Below are 21,774 nucleotides of genomic sequence, written 5' to 3'. Positions count from 1 at the left end.
AGTGGTTCTTGATAGGTATTTTTGCATAACTGAATGAATAGTTAGAATGACAAGAAGATCATACCTATTTATTAGGCCTGATAATCACTTTGGTTCTTATTCTAAGAGTAATAAAAGGCCTGTGGATGATTTTAACTAAGAATACATTTAAATCTTTGAACAATCTTTCTGAGCATAATTTGGAGAAAAGAATGGAAGCAGGAAAGATGGGGTTTGGGAGGTTTATCTGAGAAGTGCAGAATAAGGCTAACATCTGAGTTCACTGGTCCAGAAAGGCAATGGTGAGACTGGATCTGAGAGACATTTAGGAAGGAAAATCACAAGAAATGACAACGAATTGATGGATAGAAGGTGTGGTAAAGGAGAAGAGGGAAATTCAAGATGAATCTCAGGTTTGCCCTTTGGGGAATTTTTTTCTCTACTAGGATAAAATAATAGCCTTGTGTTTATATTCTGTGAGCAGGCGGTAATCCGATTGGTGTGATGAACAACAATAGGTATTGTCAGCTGAATAAAATTTTAAAAATTTTCAGCGGAGACCTATTTTTGAGCTGCTAAGGGCCTCATGACAATTTTTTTTTTTTTAGTTCATGAACACATAAAACCACATAAAGTTGCCACATAATAATTGTGGGTGTCCATATCTGGGGTGTCTGTATCTACAATAATTTTTCTTCTGCAGAAATAATTTCCAGTTTCATCACCCAGTTACCACTGTCAGTTGTTTCATGCTCCTAAAAGTCAGTTGGAATGAATCCTTGTTCCAAGAGCAAGCTTAACAACTTGTTTCCTTCAGCAAAGGTTCCTATGCATCATCTCGTTAAAAAATGGACACAGGCAAAATTCATTTGTCTTGGCTCTCAGAGCACCATTCCTGCAATGTTACAAGACAGGGGAATTGCTGCTGAGTGACCAGCCACCTTTTCATATGGTCAACATGCCCCGCCATTTAGCTCCTGAATGCTTGAGGGTCAAGTAGCCATCTCTGTAGAAGTGAGTGCAATGCAGCATAGCAGGATGCAAGGTGTGCCAATTACAACACAGACATGTCTAGAGAGGTGGTCAATATTTTCACACACGTCCGTGTGAAGAGACCACCAAACAGGCTTTGTGTGAGCGATAAAGCTTTTTAATCATCTGGGTGCAGACGGGCTGAGTCCGAAAAGAGAGTCAGCGAAGGGAGATAGTGATGGACCGTTTTATAGGATTTGGGTAGGTAGTGGAAAATTACAGTCAAAGGGGGTTTTTCCCTGGCGGGCAGGGGCGGGGGACACAAGGTGCTCAGTGGGGGAGCTTCTGAGCCAGGAGAAGGAATTTCACAAGGTAATGCCATCAGTTAAGGCAGGAACCGGCCATTTTCACTTCTTTTGTCATTCTTCAGTTACTTCAGGCCATCTAGATGTATACGTGCAGGTTTGGGTCCAGAGGCCTGACAAATATTGTATACACAAAATAAATTACTCACCCGTGATCATCATCTGTATCCTGTAGTTTATTCTATGATGATATTGGAAGAGTTATAGAGAAACAATTGATTTTAGACTCTGATGAAAATTGGCTTCTATCTATGATACGAAAAGATGTTAAATTACTTCACCAAGTTGCTTCGAGGCTATATGGATTTGGTAATTGCTTTGGTGGTTATTTGATATAAAGAAGTAAACAAATGGAGAGTGTTAGAGAATACTGAAAGATATCAGGGAAGCTTGAATAATTGCTCTGAAAGTTTAAATTATTATGAGTTTAAATGATTATGAGGGCAGATCTTGTCAATATTTTTTAATATTAAGAAAAACTTTTAAAATATTACAGGAACTACTACAGAATACTAAACCATCATTCATGCAGATTCCTAATAATACATTTTCAATGGTTTCTTACTTTCAGCCAAACTCAAGAAAAAAAAATGACAGTATAGCCCTCAAATCCCAAAATAATATTTTAACAAAATAAAATTATTTTATTAAGTGATTTTAAATTTCAGTAATAAATGTCACAACTATATTGATAATTAGGTAACACATTTTCACCAGACAGATTTCTTATCTTGAAAAATATGTGACCTGAAAATTTTACATTTCAAAATGATCAGAGGACCATCTCCTCTTTGGCTAATTTAGGCTTTTGAGTTTGTAACAGTGACTCAGAAGTAACTGATTACTTCTTTTTTTTTTTTCTTAAATTAGGTTGCAACTTGATTCTAGTACAAGAATAAATCTTAACATCACTAAACTGAGAAATGAGGATTGCCCACATTAACTAACTTGGAGGATGCTGAATGCTTCAAAATAAGAACTTCTGTCCTTTAGTTACTGATAACGTATCAAGCACAGCTACTTAATTATTTTTAGCAACTTGTTTGCGAGTGGAAATGTCAGTTATTTTGTAGTTATTTCACAGTATGCTTTTTGCCAGAAACATTAAAAATCAATTATTTTTAATTAAAAAGTGATCATACTTTGTTTTCAAAATCAAATCATTCATAACTTGGCCCAAGAACATTTGAAATTTTAAAATAATTATTGTTTTCTCCATATTTTATTTTCAAGTCTGAATTTTTAGTAAAGGTAATAAATACTTTAGATATATTTCTATTGTTCTGATGATTTGTATTTTTATATTGTTTCAATGAATGCACATTTATAAAATCTTTTATCTTAAAATGTCAAATCATTTTCTGCATTAGACATCATTCCATATAAAATAGAATGTTTATTATATTAAACCACTTGAGATTATGTATGGAGTTTAATCTATTACTGCACTGTTGTAGCAGGATGAGCAGCAGACAAAACTTCTCAGACACTGAGTTGTAGAAGGAAGGGCTTTATTCAGCTGGGAACATCGGCAAGCTACTGTCTTAAAATCCGAGCTCCCCAAATGCACAATTTCTGTCCTTTTTAAGGGCTCACAACACTAAGGATTTGACATGAAAGGGTCGTGATTGATTTGAGCAAGCAAGGGGTACATGACAGGGGCTGCATGCACTGGCGGTCAGAGAGAAACAGAACAGGGCAGGGAGTTTCACAGTGTTCTTCTATACAACGTCTGGAATCTATGAAAAACATCGGTTTCTAAGTTATGAGTTGATTTCTAACTACTGGGTTTAGGCCAGGCAGACCCAGGCCTGGTTTCGGGCCTGGCGCCAGGCTGCCTGTCTTTGGTTTTACTTCCCTGTTTTTTTCTTAAAACAGGTACTGAGTATAAAACAATATGAGAGGGTCTCTCTCTTCCCTCACTGTAGCTTAACTTGTCCTGCCTAATATATATCACAAAATGTCAGTTTCTTTGTGAAATCTTATGACAGATTGAAAGATCTTTTGGTGGCTTTCATTCTGTGGTCTCAATTAAAATTTGGAATCTATTACCTTTTTTAACGTATTTCTTGCATAAGATAATAATCAGTAATTAAAAGAACTTAAAGCTTTAAAATATTACTTTAGCAATGTATAACTTAATTGTGCCTATATGGCTATGCAGTGTATTTACAAACATCGACTTCAGTAGCAATCTCATGTCTATTAATAAAAGTGTCTCATAGCTCCTGTTTTTTGAAAGTCGAGAACTTTCAGAGGAAAAAAATATATTCTGATGAACTACTCATGCTTTCTTAGTCTATATGAATAACATACAGATCAGAGAGTGGAAGTCAATAAATTTAGAAATGTTTCTTTTTGGAATTGTATTTAATTTCCAAGTACAAATATATCTAGCTTGGTGTCACTAGTATGAAATATATTTTGTGTATGACACAAAAAGAAGAAAATACAAATCTTGGAGTGGAACTATATTATATTTCCTTGGAGTGTGAGTAATTATAGTGCAATTTGTGAAAGATTTCTATTATTTATTTTTAGAAAAATGGGTCTTTGTTTTGTGTGTACAAACACATGTTTACATTAAGTAATAAAACACAATTCTATTGGATAACAATATAAGCATATTGTTTAATTATAAGCAAAATTACTATTTTTAAGAACAATTTGCTATAATTTTAGATTGACCTACATGATTAAAGTTGGCATATCTATTTCTCCCTTCCCACAAATGAGTTAGTCCTATAAACTATAGGACTGAAGACAGTCCTATAAAAAAGAGTAGAGAAGATCAAAACGAAATGAAAATGGTCTAATGCTCCACGGGATGAGTGCATCATCTGTCTGCAAAGTTTCCCAGCAGGTGCTATTTAATTTGTTGAATTTGCCCAAAGTCTCTCAGGTTTGCAGAATTTGATATCACCATTATTTCATTAAACCAAGAACTGCTGATTTGTGCATTATGTATCAGTCGGGGTCCTGTTTGGAGAGAGAAATCACACAGTGATTTGGACAGAGAATATTTTACACAGAGATTTTTTTAACTATAACAGAGCAATAGAGAAATATCAGATTGGTTAGTAATAGTAAAGAGAACTTGAAAATAATACAGCAATAGCAGATGTAAGGAGCATGCAATATTTTCAAGGCCAAGATAAAGTGCTCCAGGAAGAGATTCCAGGACTGCACCGGAAATTAAGATAGCACGGCTGTGGCTCACAGAACAGCAGAGAAGTCACTACGGTGCTGCACTGGCAGAACTTGCTGGAATTCCACCCTCTAGGGTGCCAGAGGAAGCTTTTTATGGGAAAGCGTCTCACTGGAAGCACGCCACTAGAAAATCATCTAACAGGGTGCTGAGGGAAGTTTCAGGCCACCAGGTGTGGAGCCCATTTCAGAAGAAGAAGCCATCCATATTAAACTGTCAGCAGTCTGGTGCTGCAGAAGCCGCATCTGCTACAGGAGCCAGTCCTTTTGAAGGAGACAGCAGGCTTTTCTTGGAACTTTTTCATCTGTGCTCATTGATGTTTCTCACTATCAAGATCAGGATATACAGGAAGCCAAGAAAAATCCCACAGAATTCACCACCATGTTTTTCTTCAAGTCCCAATTCCCTAGTCTGTCTTCCTCCTTCTTTCCACTGTTCAGAACCTTCTTAGGTTTGTTTTACATGTAATATCTAGGGGGTTTAGCTGTGTTTAGCAGGAGGAATAGGGAGAAATGGGTGTATTCCATTTGCCTGGAACTGGAATGCCATCTTTGCATTAAAAACTATTTTTTTCTTTTCTCTAACCAGTGCTTTTCTGACTCTTAAATTAGTGTATTGTGACATGATTCTGTGTCATAAAATACTTTTCTCTTCTGACATCTTCACTAAGGTTTATTTTTTTTCTTACCTTCTGTTTTCTTCTTGCTCCCTTTCTTCCTGTTGTTCATTTCCTCCCATCTCTACTCTCCTTTCCTCCTCACTTCTCCTTTTCTGACATGGTGCAACTATTCAGAATCTATTATGTTAAGACATAATTCAACAGAAGTTTGTTTATCACTATATTTTCCAATGAGATAACCTCCATAGCTATTTTGGGTTTAAAATATAAAAATGAAAAATGATTTTTATAGTTCCAACACACAATTTATCTAAGCAACTGACGTTTTGGCAAAAAAAAATCAAGAGTTTTCATCATTAGAAATAATTTTATTATTTATTTTAAAGCAGTTCAATGTAACTGGTAGCAAAATGGTACAGACAATAAACAGAATCAATTCCCATTGGGCTACAAGGACTATTATTGACTTTATATTTTATTTTCATGTGCAAGTATAATTATTTTAAAAAGGCAACAGTTCATTAAAAGTCTTTTATAAGCATGTTTTTATTCTTTAAATAACAGAAAGACTAATAAATTATCATTATTGTAGCAAGCTGGTATGAACTGTGTCAAATATTAAATTTGGACTAATGTTCATAGTCAAAAATAATTATTTTAAAATTTATGAAACAAAATTTTTAGTTATATAGGAAATATAATCATATCCTAGCTTAAAATCCTAGTCTCAACAACTGTCATAATGCAAAAATACCAAACTTCAGATCTTGTGGGGAAATAAAAGATTTGTAAAATCTTACATTTATTCCTAAAAATAATGAAGTAAAAAAAGTCAACTTAAATAAACATCATACTTGACTCTTGATATGCAAATATAAAACAAGTTCATTAAATTTATTGTTTTTCTCTGTTACATATATTAGTTCCATTCTGCCTTCAGTTTTTAACAATTTATATGTGAATGTGTGTGTCAAATATATTTCACATGTTTATAACATATACACATATATGCATACAATCTTTAAGTTTTAAGGCATGCTCCCAATTTTAGGTAACCTGTTATAAATTCTACTTCTCTGATCAAAGTAGATTAAATACAGGGTCTCTGTTTTAGGGGTAATTCTTGGTGTTCTTGTTATTCTAAAATGTGAATAATGTAAAATATCAAAAAGAAAAAAAGACATTTCAAAGTCTCCAAGCCAAATTATACAATGACTATAATCTTTGATTTCACATTGCACTTTACAGTTTTATTTCTGTAGAATTATTGAGAGTACATTAGAATATCTTTTCTTTAAAAATTTTATTATCCTTTAAGTTGATCTGCTTCATTATGAAAAGGAAAAAAAGTCCCTTTCTAGTTTTATATGTATTTTTTGTTGTTGCTGAATTAAACTCAATATCAAATTCAAAAATTAAAAAGTACAAAATTAGACCAGTATGTATTTGAATTTACCAATGTTTCTTTTATGGGAACATTTTAACACACTTCTACTACCTGGTAAACTATGTACGCATACTCTTGTGCTCTTTTGATCTATTTCTCTAGGGGGAAAATGCAATACAGGTAAAAAATGAAAAACTGGATATCATCAATGGTCAATTTATATTTAAATTTATAACTCAAATTCTGCATGATTTGCATTAATGTTAAAAGCCAAGAACTACCTGTTTTTGTTTTATGCTTTTCTCTCATAATGTTAAAGTATAGTTCATATATACGATTTCAAAATTAAGTCAAAAATTTTAATACACCCTTCATTGAGTGTTATTGTTTCATTACCAAAGACATAAGGACTTTTAATGTTTTGAAGTGTCTTCAGAGTCCATAAAAGGTATAAATTATCTTCTGTCAATTTTAAAAGAATTTTTCTAATGAAATTTACTATATAGATATATGAATAGGAAAAATGGTAAAGCTCAAGAGTCTAAGGACAATCATTACTGTATATTTCAAGATATCCAGTTAATTTTTCAATCCTTGAATTAAATTTAAGTCAACAAATGTGTATTAAGTATTTTCTCTATGCTAGGCATTCGTTTAGGAGAATAATAGATATTTGCTTTATAGTATGCTTTTCTTGGCATAAAATATTTGCTAGACATAAAGTTACCAAAAAGTGCAGGAACCTAGTGTTTCTTTTCATTTATGTTTTAGTTTCTTCAGTGTAATAAAACATGCTATGAACATCTCAAATTCTAAGATAAATATTTTTATATCGTAAGGCAGAAAAAAAAGTTAAAATGACTTAAAGATTTGTATTCTAAAGCAAACTATGATTCTTACACAAAAGTCAACCACACAAGTTTGTTGGTTAATCTCTATGTGAGAAGACTAGACATTTACGATGAGCTCAATTTTGTAAAACAGTAAGTTTAAAGAATATAATATGACACATTTAATTTTTAAGAGGAGCAGCAGCATTCTGTGTCCATTGTGATGCACCAAATATAGTTAGATTTTGTCAACTTCATAAAACCTTAATAATTTTTAAAATTGCTTTCATAGAGTTTGGATTATTATAAAACAATTAAATGTCAGATTTAAATTTTTGTATTTTAATTTAGCTTTTCAAATTTATTCCATTGATGTCCTTCAAATATTAATAGGGAGAGTACCGGTAAGTAGTACATTAAGTTTCAAAATGATCTATACTTCTAAGAGAAGAGATTACGTTTTTAAATATGAGAGAATTAAATATATTTCCATCTAGTTTCTTTCGTGCCAGCAAAACTTTTGTGGTTTCAAGCAAGGTCTTTGTAGGAAAAAAGTTTCTCATTTTATTTTTATCAAAGTTGAGTTTCCTCCCGAGAATCTTGACCAGTGACATTGCAGATGCTGTTTCTTCGACTGGGCTCACTGTTTGGAAGGTAGGCCAGTGGATCTGGTCGAATTAAGTATCTAATAAAAGAAAACAAAATAAATAACTTTGCAATAGTAAATACAGGCAACATTAATTCACACTGACACTTCATATTTCTAATTTATTTGTTCAGTTTTCAGATTATCTAAACTGTCTGTATACAACATTGGTGGTAGAACTCACTGTTTGGTTGGCCTTTACAATTTGGCATGGTTAATATTATCATTTTCATACCTGAGAAGATTATGATGATGAATGCTGATGAATTAAGCACTGTTATTTTTCTTCTTCATCTTTTTCCCTGTGCATGTTGACTGTCAGTCACCATTATTTTTCAATTATAATCAATTTCAGCACCTTCGTCTCATCAAAGTTTTATGATTAAGTATGCTGTTGACTTATTATCCCTTACTTTGGCCATTTTTCTATGAAGGAGACCTACATTTTAGCCATCATTCTTCCATTACTTAACTGTTCTTTGTCTTATTTTTATCACTTAAAAAATTAGGAGATTGATGTAAGCAATTTCTATAGTCTTTTCAATTTAAATATTTTATGAAACTATAAAATCAACAGTTTAACAAATTTTATAGTGAATATAATGCATAACATTTAAATTAGCAGGAAAATTATTTATCTAAAATTCAGGTTATGGTATAGTAAGTGATAATACTAAAGTATAGAGAATAATTCTTAATTAATTCTGCTAGTAAATAGAAAAATGTTTATCTGCCAAACTCAAATATTTCATTAATGTGAGAATTTGTTTTCAGAGAGTTGTCTTACTTCAGACTGTCAAATGATGTACAGGCATGCCTTTTTTATTGTTTTTGACTTGATTGCACTTTGCCAATATTGAATTATTTATGTGGCAACCCTGAATCAAGCAAGTCCGTTGGAGACATTTTTTCCAGCACGTGCTCACTTAGGGTCTCTGTGTCAGATTTGGTAACTTGAACTTTTTCCATTGTAATTATATCTGTTATAGTGATCTGTGATCAGTAATCTTTGATGTTCCTATTGTAACTGTTTTGGGATACCACTATCCGCACCCATATAAGAAGGCAATTTTAACCAATAAAATATGTGTGTTCTGATCACTCCCCCAACTGGCTATTCCCTCGACTCTTCTCCCTCTCCTCCACCATCTGTATTCCCCAAGACACAAAAACATTAAAGTTAGATCAGTTAATAACCCAAAAATGACTTGTAATTGTTCCAGTGAAAGGAAGAGTCTCATGTCTCTCACTTTAAATAAAAAGCTAGAAATGATTATGCTTAGTGAGGAGGGCACATCAAAAGCTTACATAAGTTGGAAGTTAGGACTTTTGTGCCAGTTAGCCAAGTTGTGAATGCAAAGGAAAAGTTCCTAAGGAAATTTAAAGTGCTACTCCAGTGAATACACAACTGATAAGAAAAGGAAACAGACTTATTGCTGAGATGGCAAAAGTATGAGTGGTCTGGAAAAAAGATCAAACCAGCTACAACATTCCCTTAATCCAAAGCCAAATCCAGAGCAATGGTCTACATCTTTTCAATTCTCTGAAAGGTGAGGGAAGTGAAGAAGCTATGGAAGAGGTTAGCTATGGAAGAGGAAGCTAGCAGAGGTTAGCTCATGAAGCTTAAGGAAGTAAGTCTCCTCCATAACATAAATGTGCAAGGTGAAGTAGATAGTGCTAATGCAGAAGCTACAGCAAGTTATCAAAAAAATCTAACTATTAATAAGATCATTGATGAAGGTGGCTAAATTAAACAACAGATTTTCAATTTGGAAGACAGCCTTCTATTGGAAAAAGTTGCCATCTAGTACTTAAATAGCTAGAGAGGAGAAGATAAAGCCTAGTTTCAAAGCTTCAGTGACAAGCTGACTCTCTTGGTAGGGGCTAATGCATTTGGTGACTTTCAGTTGAAGCCAATGCTCATTTACCATTCTGGAAATCCTAGGACACTTAAGAATTCTGCTAAATCTGCTCTGCCTATGCTCTAGAAATGGAAAAACAAAGCCTGACTGGCAGCAAATCTGTCTAAAGCATAGTTTACTGAAAATGTTAGGCCCATTGTTGAGACTTAACGCTTAAAAAAAAGACTTCAAAATATCACTGCCCCTTGATAAGGCACCTGGTCACCCAAGAGCTCTGATGGAGATGTACAATGAGATTAGTATTGTATCATTCTTGCTAACACAACATCTATTCTGCAGCCCATGGATCAAAGAGTAATTTCAATGTTCATGATTCGTGGGATGAGGTAGAAATATCAACATTAATGGAAGTTTGGAAGAAGTTGACTCCAACCCTTATCGATGACTTTGAGGGGTTCAAGACTTCAATGGAGGAAGTAACTGCAGTTGTGGTAGAAATAGCAAGATAACTAGAATTAGAAGTGGAGCCCAAAGATGTGACTCAATTGCTGCAATCTCTGACCAAAACTTGAATGAATGAGGAGTTGCTTCTTATTTATGATCAAATAAATTGGTTTCTTGAGATGAAATCTACTCCTGGTGAAGATGCTATGAACATTGTTGAAATGACTGTAAAGAATTTATATTATTACATAAACTTAGTTGACAAAGTAGCAGCAGGGTTTGAAAGGATTGACTCCAGTTTCAAAAGAAGTTCCACTTTGGGTAAAATGCTATCAAAGGGTATTATATGCTACAGATAAATCTTGCATGAAAGAAAGAGTCAGTCAATACAGCATACTACTTCATTGTTGTCTGATTTTAAGAAATTGCCACACCACTCTAACCTTCAGTAACCACTACCCCAATCTGTCAGCAGCCATCAACGTTGAGGCAAGACTCTCTACCAGCAAAAAAAGATTACGACTCCCTGAAGGCTCAGATGACTGCTAGCATTTTTTTTTTTAGCAATAAACTGTTTTTTAATTAAGTAAATTTTTAGGCATAATGCTTTGCTTTTGCACACTTAGTAGACTAAAGTATAATGCAAACATAAATTTTGTATGCACCGGTAAACCAAAAAATTCAAGTGACTGGCTTGATTGCAATATTCACTCTATTGTAGTAGTCTGTAACCAATCCTGAAAAATCTCTGAGGTATGCCTGAGTATCTTTAGTGACTGCTTCTTGAGCACCTGTAGGAAACTGTGCTAACACCTTAGAATTAAAACAAAATCACAAAACATGACTCCTGTCCGGCAGAAGATTAAAGTATAATTTATGAAGCAGATATAATGGAAGAAAAAAAAAAGAAATTCCAAACATCATACAAAGTGAAAAAGAACAACAGAGAGAATTAGGAACTGCTTTATTGAGGGGTTGGGTTGAACTTGCCTCTCCAGGCTTCAGAGAAGATTTAGGAGGAAGGAACAGGAGGTGATCCCAAATGTTGTCAATGGAGACCACAGAGGATGGATGTTTCTGATGTGTTTAGAAATGATTTGACTTTAGAAAACTAGTAAATCATGGTAGGTAAAGTCAAAAACAAAGGTAGGAAACAGGTAATGAATGACCTTAAGTTTCAGAATAGGTAGTTTCAATTTGTGTTTCAAAGGCAGTAGGAAGGGTTTGAAACGGAGAGAAGAAAATAAATATATGCAACATAGCATTCTAAGAAAGTCATGTTCCAAGTCCAAATGAAAGAAGTATTTAATACTTCTATAATATTTTTAAGAGGCAGTATATAAAATGAACAGGAAAACTAATTAAAAAGTGAGAACGCTAATAAAGTTTGCACTTTTGTCTTAAAGACTGAAGGGAAAAATTCATAAAATACACTCCTTAATGAAAATGAGAAAAGGCAATCAAAAACACTGAGTCTATTTTCTTTGACCAAATAAAAGTTGAGACTAGTGTTCTTGGACCTATTAACTGGATTTTGTCATCTATGCACACTGCTTTATAGTTACTTTAAATATCAATAGCATTGTGGATTGATGAAGAAAACTAATAGTGCACATTACACTTTTTAATACCATATCATCTAGTGATTTATTATTGTTCACATCAAATTAATGTTGCTTCTTCATTTAAAACGAACTTCTGAAAGTGAATTTTTAGAAAAACATAAAAGATACCAGTATAATCCATTATTCTCTACATTCATTGATGCAGTAGCAAAAGTTCCTTTTCCTATTATTGTCACTACAAAACCTATGAGTCTAATAAAGCAAATTTCTTAAACTGTGTTTTTATATATTACATGTCATGGTAGGCATCTTTCAAATGATAATTTATCATTGTTCTGGTTCCACTGAAATTTAATTATCTCAATGCCACAAATACAGATCACTGCAATGGTGTAAGAAAAGCTTTTTTATTTTTTTAATAGCAGTCAAGTTGATGTTTTAGCTTAAAACTAATAAAAAATAAGAGTATCTAAAAGACAGAAAATTCTCTAAAAATATGTCTACTTTACCTGTCCACATTGTGACATACATATTTTATTCATAAGTAAAAAGATTAAACATTATTTGAAATCATGAACATAAATATTTGACAAAATGACATGTTCCTAGTCTCAAAAGGGTGACAACATTTTCTTTGAACATTCTGTCAAAAATAATTATGGGAAATGATTGTATTAAGCTTAAGAAACATAATTTATTATAAAATACAAACAAGGTAAGCATAATTTTTAAAATTCTATATAATTAACACAATTATATTTATTTGAAAAAAGGTATAAGAAGGCTGGAATTAATATGGGTAGATTAGATATTTAATAAAAATTATCTATACTTATGGACTTAAAAGAAAAAAGACATGTATAAATGTGGATGCCATGAAAAAAGAACAGCTTTATTTTATTATCATAATATACTATGTGAAGGGTCCAGGATGGGTAATTAAAATCCAAGTGCATCATAAATAAGATGTTTTCCTCTAATTGAAGTCCTTTATAAATTCAATATCACCATCAGATACAATTTTTGACAGTGACTTAAGAATTCTACTAGCTTAAATTGTTATTCATCTGTTTCCCCAATGCTCCTGTATTCTAACCAGTATTATCAGATGGCAAAATAAAGCAATATTATACTTGATAGTTCTATCTTAGGTGCATTTTAGGAATCTTTTCACACTTATTTGGGGTCAGATTTACTCCTGCTGTTTTATTTTCCTAATAAGTTTTTGAAATGCTTCCTGTTTCTGCCCTAAAACAAAACACTCGTCAGTAGTACAACACTAATTCTTCTACTGTTTCTTCTGTATTTATATTTTTGGAAAAAACATTCCCTATTTAGCCTTTTTCAGCTGGAAAATAAAAAATATTTTTCTACAGAAAACTAGCTTATCTTCAAAGTTCCAATACTATGTATCTAAATGTTTTCTAGACATTTCCTCTTTATACTTTAAATAACATATTTGAATGGATGGATGAAAAAAATTTGTGGTATATATGCAAAGTAGAATACCATTCATCCATAAAAAAGATGAAATTCTGTCATTTGCAGCAACATAGTCAGTGTTAAATGAAATAAGCCACAGAAAAACAACATAGTCAGTGTTAAGAGAAATAAGCCACAGAAAAACAAATATCATGTTTTCATTCAAATGTGTAAGCTAAAATAATTGATCTCATGGAGATAGTAGGTAGAATGTTACCAGAGGCTGGGAAGGGTGATGAGGAGGGGAAGATGGAGAGAAACTGGTTTATTAGTAACCAAAATACAGTTACACAGAAGAAATAAATTCCAGTGCTTCAAAGCACAGTAGGGCAACTATGCTTAACAAGACTTCATTGTATATTTCAAAATAGCTGGAAAAGAACATTTGGGATATTCCTAACACAAAGAAATTATAAATGTTTGGGGTAATGGCTACCCCAATTACCCTGATTGATCATTACATATTTTATGTATGTATCAAAATATCACATGTACCTCATAAAATGCACAACTATTATATATCAATAAACTTAATTAATTAGAAAGTCAACATTTATTAAAAATACATATATACCTGGACCCACATATCATCTCTTTTTTTTTTTACTACCCAACAACCCCTCTTTCCTGCCTGGAAAATTGTCTCCCCATTCTGACTTGTTTTGATGAAACAACATTTTTTTTTTTATTTTTGTAATCACACAGTTTGAAACCCTAAAGCTGTGTTAAACTTCTTTTTCAATATCCAAATCAATAATCAAGTCTCATTTTCTGCCTTCATAAATCTATTTACGTAGGGGCTTGCCTTTACAATGCTTTACCTTGATGCTATGACAGATGGTTGTTTCTCTAACACCTGCTTTTTAACTGTTTTCCCTACATTCATATTCACCCCAACCCTAACCCATCCTATCAATCAATTCTATTGTTTTCTGCAGAACTCTTTTTAAAAAATCATACCCTTTCCACTCCAGTCGAAATCTTCCACAAAACTGACAACATATCAAAGAGTCTTCTAAAATTTTGCATATTATTACATTTAGTTCTAAACCTCTTGCATGGATCCATATTATGCTCAGCATAACAAAATGTTCTCAGTCCTGCTAGTCTCTGACTTTGTCACTTGCTTTCTGGATTACAGACACAAACACATCCTATGGATCTAATATCCAACAAAACATGTGGATCTTTGGCATTTGTTTTATGTCATTAATACAATCTATAGTTAGTTACCCTGGGTAAACATCACTTGATCTACCCCAGGACAGGTCGTGTATCTCAAGGGAAGATTCTTGTAAGGAATTTCTTTCCTAGGCTTACACCAACAACTGTCAAAGTGCCTTTTCTAAAGTCTTGTTACATGCTTGCTCATATATGTCTAAGTGCTGTCCATCATCTATAAGGCCAACTTTAAATTCATTTTGTCACGTAAGACCTTTCCAGAGGCAAATATAATTTATTTTTCCAGTATTACATTTGCCTTACAACAGAAATGCTAACTATACACAATTTCTACTCCAGTCAAATTGCCACTGAAACACTTTACACAATTCCTGCATTTTCCAAGCCATTCTTTCTGTTCTGGAATGTCCTCTCTTCTCCACCATCATAAATTCTATCTACCCTTCAGAGTCTAGTTTAAGTCTTACATTCTTTATAATTTCTCCAACTACTCAATAATGTCTCCTATTAATTCAGAAAAGCACTGTCTATGTCACTCAACTGATGCTTAGTTTATTAGTGACAAAGTGCTATTATGTATTGCTATTTAATTTTTCATGTGTAAATTGTAGCTTTGTTAATTAGAGTGTAAGGATTTTGAAGTCAGAGAAAATGCCTTAGTCTTTCTATCTCACATCTTTAGGTGAGTGCTACCACTGTACATGTTCAATAATTATTTTTCAAGAAATAAAATTAGTCCCATAAAACTTTTTCTATTAAGTATTTGACCAATCATACTTTGGCTTTTGGGAAGTTGAAGGTATTTAGAACTAGACAGTGTGGGATATTTCACGTTTTCTGTTGAGATGCTCTTTTATTCTTCCACGTTTTCACTTATCTTTTCCAAATATTTTTTAGCTCACATAATAAGGAATTCATGCTGCTATTTCTTTATTTTATACTCCTTTTAAACAATCATATTTTTTATATTACACACAACACATCAAATGCATTTGTTTATTTATAAAATTAGGTATAGACTATTTCAGCACTTATAAGAAAAATAAGAGGCTATTATGGCCTAAATATAAGTACAAAAATAAATAGTAGTTTTCTAAAAATACATGTCTTATATGAGATATGAGACCAACTTACACAACATCATTCAGCTCTATTCTGGTATCTGGAGATGGGTTAATCAGGATGTAGGAGAGGGTACTTTGATGATCATTCATTTCATCTAGAAGATAAATAAATGCCAAGTTTGTTATACTGCTTATAGAAAATTACAGGAATTACTAGTGAACAGCTTATATTCAAACCATGTAACTGTCAACAATAACTTGGTATAGTTTTGTCCACAGCATGATTGTGCACATAAGTTTGGCTATTTTCAAATTACTGTCATTGAAAATATCTGACAGATACTTATTTTTTGTTCCAATAGATGATAACAATAAAGTATCTAATTCTGTTCAGAATAATCACAGTTATAGTTTACCGTTTACTACACTGAAAAAGTATTTTTCTTTAATAAATGACTGGATAAGATGTTTACTTGATTATTATGCTTTATCAATTACAAAAAATAATCATGGTTATAGATAACAATCCTAGAAAAGAATATCCACACAGGAAATTCTTGGGAAAAATAATATAATTACATTATGTTTAGAAAACATGATAGAAATGTGTCTAAAAAGCTTGAAGACCCTAAACATGTGTTTGGCTTCACTACATGACACATCTCATGTAACTCATCCTAATGCTTTTGCAGAATGCAAAGAATCCTCTAGAACAGAATTTAACCATGAATTTTAAGGGAAGTGTACTCCTGAATCATTTGTTTTTCCTAAAGCAATATATATATGTGTATATATTTAAAATGAAAAGCTGAACCCTTTTAATTTATTAATTCACTCTGAAAACATCCTCAGGCTGCAAGTTGAAATGTTGACCCTGCATTACATAGGACATTGAAAAAAATAAAAGGCAAACAGCTTTGTGGTCTCAATTTTTTAGATTTCAAGATTATCATAAGATGTAAATATAAAGTTATGTGGATGTATATACTTCAATAAACATAATTCCTCCCATGGGTAAAGTTTTCAGTCTATGAGAATTCTCTCAAAAATCCTGTTTTTGAGCTATAGTATTCCAGGCACTGCAGTTGCAGACAAGAATGGCTCCTGAAGAAAGAACTAAATTTTTCAGTTTGACCCAAAGTCTAAGAAAAAGTTTCATACCAGTCTAAGAATTGGTTTCATACCAATACCAATAGTATTTAGTGCATACTCAAATAACTGCATTAAACTAAAATCAAGATATTTTAAGGCCAATGTAGCTGACCCTGATAAACAATTTGCTGCACTGGAATATAAATTACTTTCATAAATAACGTTGACTACTGTGTTCCTCTAATGAGAAACCTGTCACTTTAATATGAAAGACACTATTTTCAGCTATGGTATTTCAAGTTGATATGGAGATGTGCCCCATTTTTAAAGTGTAAAAACAAAAATCCTTATCTTACAAGGCAGAAAAATCACAAAATAATTAAACCCACTGTAAGTTTGCCAGTAACATTATTACAATCAATAGCTCACCAAATTCATAATCAAATAAATTAGTATATTCAGTTCCGCATCTATGGGATAGATACAAGGAATTGTATCATGCCATAGTGTTAGGGTTGCCAGGAAAAATAGAGAATGCCCATGAAATCTGAATTTTAGATAAACAACTACCATTTTTGTTGCTGTTGTTGGAATCTCAGTCTGTCACTCAGGCTGGAGTACAATGGCTTGATCATATAACTAATGTTTTTTAGAATAAATGTATCCCAAATATTGCATGTGATATACTTATGCTAAAATATTTTTGTTGTTTATCAGAAATTTAAGTTCCACTGGGAATCCTGTATTTTTATTTGCTAAACATGGTGGTCATATCTAGTGTTAGATGGCTAAGTTAACTGTCTGGAGATTAAAATTCCAATGAATATATATTGATGCTTACTACAACTAAGGTATAATTCCAACTGAAAACATATTTTACTGGCAGGAGATTACTAGGATTATTTCTCCATAAGAAAAGAAATTTTGATTCATATGTGCTTTTTGAGAAATGCCCCCTTGTTTGAATTTCTACAACTGTTGTGCAAAGGTACAGATTGATAGTGCATTGTGGAGACTAAATTGTAATAATCTAAAAAGTAAGAGGTGGACTAGAAAATCTACATCTTATTTGACTATATATAACTCCGTTTCTTTTATGAACAATGACATTATTGAACTGTGATAAAGGAAAAAGCAATTTAACAGATAACTTCTCAGTCAATATCAACACCTAGCCTTTATCCTTGATTATTAACAGGATATTATACTTTTTGGTTCTAGAATCAAGCCAAATTCTATCGGTGACCTGGCTTGCCTGTTAAAAATGTAAAAATTGTGTAGATAATTGAGAAATTTCCGGTGGGAGGTATGATTTTTGTGCCAATATTTTTTTTCTGCTTAAGTAGCCTGTATTATTTATCCTACTGAAGATATTTATTTTCCCACAAACCACGGAATTGGAGCAAGCATTTTGCTAAAGTTTTCAATTCAGTTATTATACATGGCTTATCAAGACATAGAAAACATCACAATCAGAAATAATCTCTCTTAGTTTCTTTCCTCACCCCTCACTGACTTTTCCTAAGGGAGGAGGAATGACTTATCTTTTAGAATTAAGTTAAAATAATTTGCTGACTTCAAAGCTATTCTCTTTTTCTTTCACATGTGCCTTCCTATAGGGCACATTTTGCCTGCTTGTTCTCTGCCATGCTGCTTTGCGGAGAAGGCCTACAGTTGCCCCTCTTTTTTGTGACTTTGTGTTTAAGAAGCATTTGGAGAAATACCTAATGTAAATGAAGAGTTAATGGGAGCAGCAAACCAACACGGCACATGCATACATATGTAACAAACCTGCACGCTGTGTACATGTACCCGAGAACTTAAAGTATAATAATAATTAAAAAAAGAATTAAAAAGTGAGATTTTCTAAAAGCCTATTGCAGTCACACATCAAAACCACATTCAACAATAGTTTTTATTAGGCATAATCCTGGAATATTTTGTCTCCATCAGTCATTCTCTATGGTTGTTTTCTAGATATTCTTTCATTCTGGAGGTGAAAATGTGGCAAATTTGTGGGATCTTCAAGATCCTATCAATTATCATTGACTATGGCAAAGATACAAATTAATTAAAATATGGCTTTGCTCCAAGAATACCATATTTACTTAATAAAATAAATTTTATTTGGTAAATTAGCTTCATGAACAACAGAATCTATTTCTTACCAAATAAAAATATATATGAAGGGAATTTGCAGTGAATATATTTACTGTGTTCCTGATAACCAAAATAAGACATTAGCAAAATAAAAAAAATTATATAGTTTAAATTATTTTCATTAAAATTACTGTTTCATCAGTGAGATAATTATTTTAATAAAATTACTCATAAAAACTGAAAATAATATTTTTGAATATTATAAACTTTAAAATAAATTATATGGAGAAAAATTTAAAGATTGCTACTAGTATTTACAAAGAAACTTCTTTTGCTATATTAACTAGCATATACAATTATTAAACAAAAATCTTCAAATGGCAAATATTTTGCTTAGAGTAGTTTGTGTAAATAGATCACATTAGAAAAGGGACAGAATCATATTCCTATGGTTCTTACAAAATAATTGATTAATGAGTCCTATTCCATACACATTAATTTCATATTTTTGTTTTGTTTTAAATTTTCATGCTGAAGTTTTTTAAGAGGATTTTTGAAAGAGGATAATAGAATTTTGTAAGAAAGAAATTTAAATATTTTGTATATTTGTGTAGGTTACCATTAAATAATATTTCTGTTATAGACTGAATTGTGTGTTCCCCCACAAATTCCAATGTTGAAAAGCTAACCACCAAGATGACTGTATTTGGAGATAGAGCCTCAAAAACTAATTAAGTTTAAATGGGGTCAACAGGTTTGTCCTCTAATCCAATAGGACTGGTGTCCACATAAGAAGAAGAAGAGATACCAGGAGTAAATACACACAGAGACAAGACTGTATGAGGACACAGAAAGAAGGCAGCCATCTGTCAGCAAACATGAGAGGCCTCAGAAGAAATCAAATTTTGGGTACCTTGATGTTGGACTTCCATCTTCCACAATTGTGAGAAAATAAACTTCTAGTGTTTAAACCATGCACTCTGCGGTATTTTTTTATGGCAGCCCTAGTACACGAATATAACTTCTGAAAACATATATCCATTGTATCATGTGTAGTCAGAGGAACATTCTATATAATATAAAGATATCACTTAGAACAAAGGCTCTGAAATCAGACTGCTTGCTTTGAAATTATGGATCTGCCAATTGCTTACTCTGAGATCTTAGGCAAATTATTTAATTTCTCTTAATTTCTCTGCGATTAACATCCTGGCATGAAAAATGAGGATAGCAACAGTGCAATCTCACAGGTTGTTGTTAGAATTAACATTTATTCTATTTATTCTAATAAATAAATAACAAATATAATTTAAAATTAATATGTTCACATTGATTTATAGTTCTTGTACTTAGTATCTTATTGCTATCAAGTGCAACATAAAGGTTATGTATTATTATAGTAGCAGGCAAAATCAAGCAGTAAATTATAAAAAACAATTATATATGTTGCTATGTGAAGGTATGGGCATGCATAAATAGAGAAAGAGTGTTTTGAACAGATAGAAGGGCAAATGGCATAGCAAGAGATGATTTGGTTTAATTTGCAGAAAGTAGGCACCAGGGAACGGACTAAACTAAAGTGAGAGAGGAGAAGATTAATTTGAGATGATGTTGAACAGGCAAGCTGGGACCAGATTCTTGAAGGGCTTTACCCTTGGTCAGCAGTTTGAATTTTATTCAAAGTGCAATGAGAAAACATTGAAAGCTTGTAAGGATCGAGGGGAAGGCTGGTGGTATGAAACAATTTTACATTAAATATATCACTTTGATTGCTTTGTGGGAAATTAACTTTGTGTGGGACAAGTTTAAACTCAGGAATATTAGGTGGTCATTGTGAAACAGAAACCCATGTGAGAGATATTGGTAGCATGAGAACAACAGAAATGGAATAAATTAGTAAAAGGGGCGAGGAAGAGAGATAGAAATGATGTGGAAGACAGAAATAGGAGAGAGAGAGAGAAAGGAAGACAGAGAAAGAGACTTAGAGAAGGAGACAGAGAATTTTAAGCTGGGAGATACCACAGTATGTTTGAATGCCAATGGGAGAAAATAAGTAAAAGAAATAGGTGCTATATGAGAAAGAGGGTTTCGTTTTTTTGTTTGTTTTTGTTTTTGTTTTGTTAGTACAAGAAATACCTTATCAGGGAAGCTAAACTCAGTCATACAGTACTTACTTCTTCTACATAGTTGGTAATAGCATAATCTAGTGAAGATTTCATTGTCCTTCACCTGAACTTATATACACATTATGTGTTATCCACCTATAAAACTGGCTAGTTTTACAGTGCTGACTCAATTTGCTCATGTATTCCAGTTTAGTGCCAAATTATGTTTATGAGTACAACTATTTCATCTATTGTTACTGAACTGACCAGTATATTTGGAGGGTGTGAAAGGTGCTTAGAGATAAGAACTAAAGAAGAATAATTCCATTTAACTGACCTCTATTTAAAATTATTTTCATTATCATTCAAAGATTTTTAATCATTTTATGATAGGCAAGATAAAATTATTAAAAACATTTGAACTCTCTTAATTTATCTCCATATGAATATTCAGTGTATTCAAGATTATATGAAACTATGAGCAAAATGAATAGAAAGATTTTCAGAACAAGCTACATTTTAACTTGCCATGAGCCACTCCATCACTTACTAGCTTCCTGCAAATAAAACTAGTTACTTGATACTCAATTTTCCTTTCAAAATAGAGTATTCAATATTTCTTAAAAACCTATGTCACTACCCTACTTGTGTTTAAAAGAAAACACAGATTTTCTTTTAAAAACCTATGTTACGTTTCATAAATGTTGAAAAACAAAAACCACCTTGCAATATTTTTTAACAAGATAAAGATTCAAAAGAAAGCAAACATGAACAATTAGTCTAAATATATATGATTTATTCAATGGTGTAAAGTCCTGTTTTGTTTTGTCAAGATGCTTTCTCCATTGTTCCATATCCCTTACCCTACCACA

The 21,774-nt window shown here is 32.3% G+C and overlaps 1 protein-coding gene across 5 annotated transcripts in view; it reads right to left on the bottom strand.

The window, feature by feature from the left end:
- Positions 1 to 5,490: 5,490 nt before the first annotated feature.
- Positions 5,491 to 21,774, bottom strand: part of KCNT2 (potassium sodium-activated channel subfamily T member 2) — a 389,618-nt gene continuing 373,334 nt past the window's right edge. For 2 of the 5 annotated variants that reach the window (XM_514073.6, XM_001134868.5), the window contains 2 exons: positions 15,676 to 15,760; positions 5,491 to 8,045 (listed from right to left, as the gene is read on the bottom strand). In XM_514073.6, coding sequence (XP_514073.2) covers positions 7,934 to 8,045; positions 15,676 to 15,760 — 197 coding nt within the window. In that variant the 3' untranslated portion in view covers positions 5,491 to 7,933. Of the gene's footprint in view, positions 8,046 to 8,241; positions 8,433 to 15,675; positions 15,761 to 21,774 lie in introns of those variants that run through there. The other 3 variants (XM_016934731.3, XM_009440093.4, XM_063794175.1) reach the window with 2 other exon arrangements.

Source organism: Pan troglodytes, chromosome 1 (assembly GCF_028858775.2).
Source record: "Pan troglodytes isolate AG18354 chromosome 1, NHGRI_mPanTro3-v2.0_pri, whole genome shotgun sequence".
Classification (NCBI taxonomy): Eukaryota; Metazoa; Chordata; class Mammalia; order Primates; family Hominidae; genus Pan; species Pan troglodytes.
The sequence above is the reverse complement of the archived record's forward strand: the minus strand, read 5'-3'. Positions and strand labels throughout refer to the sequence as shown.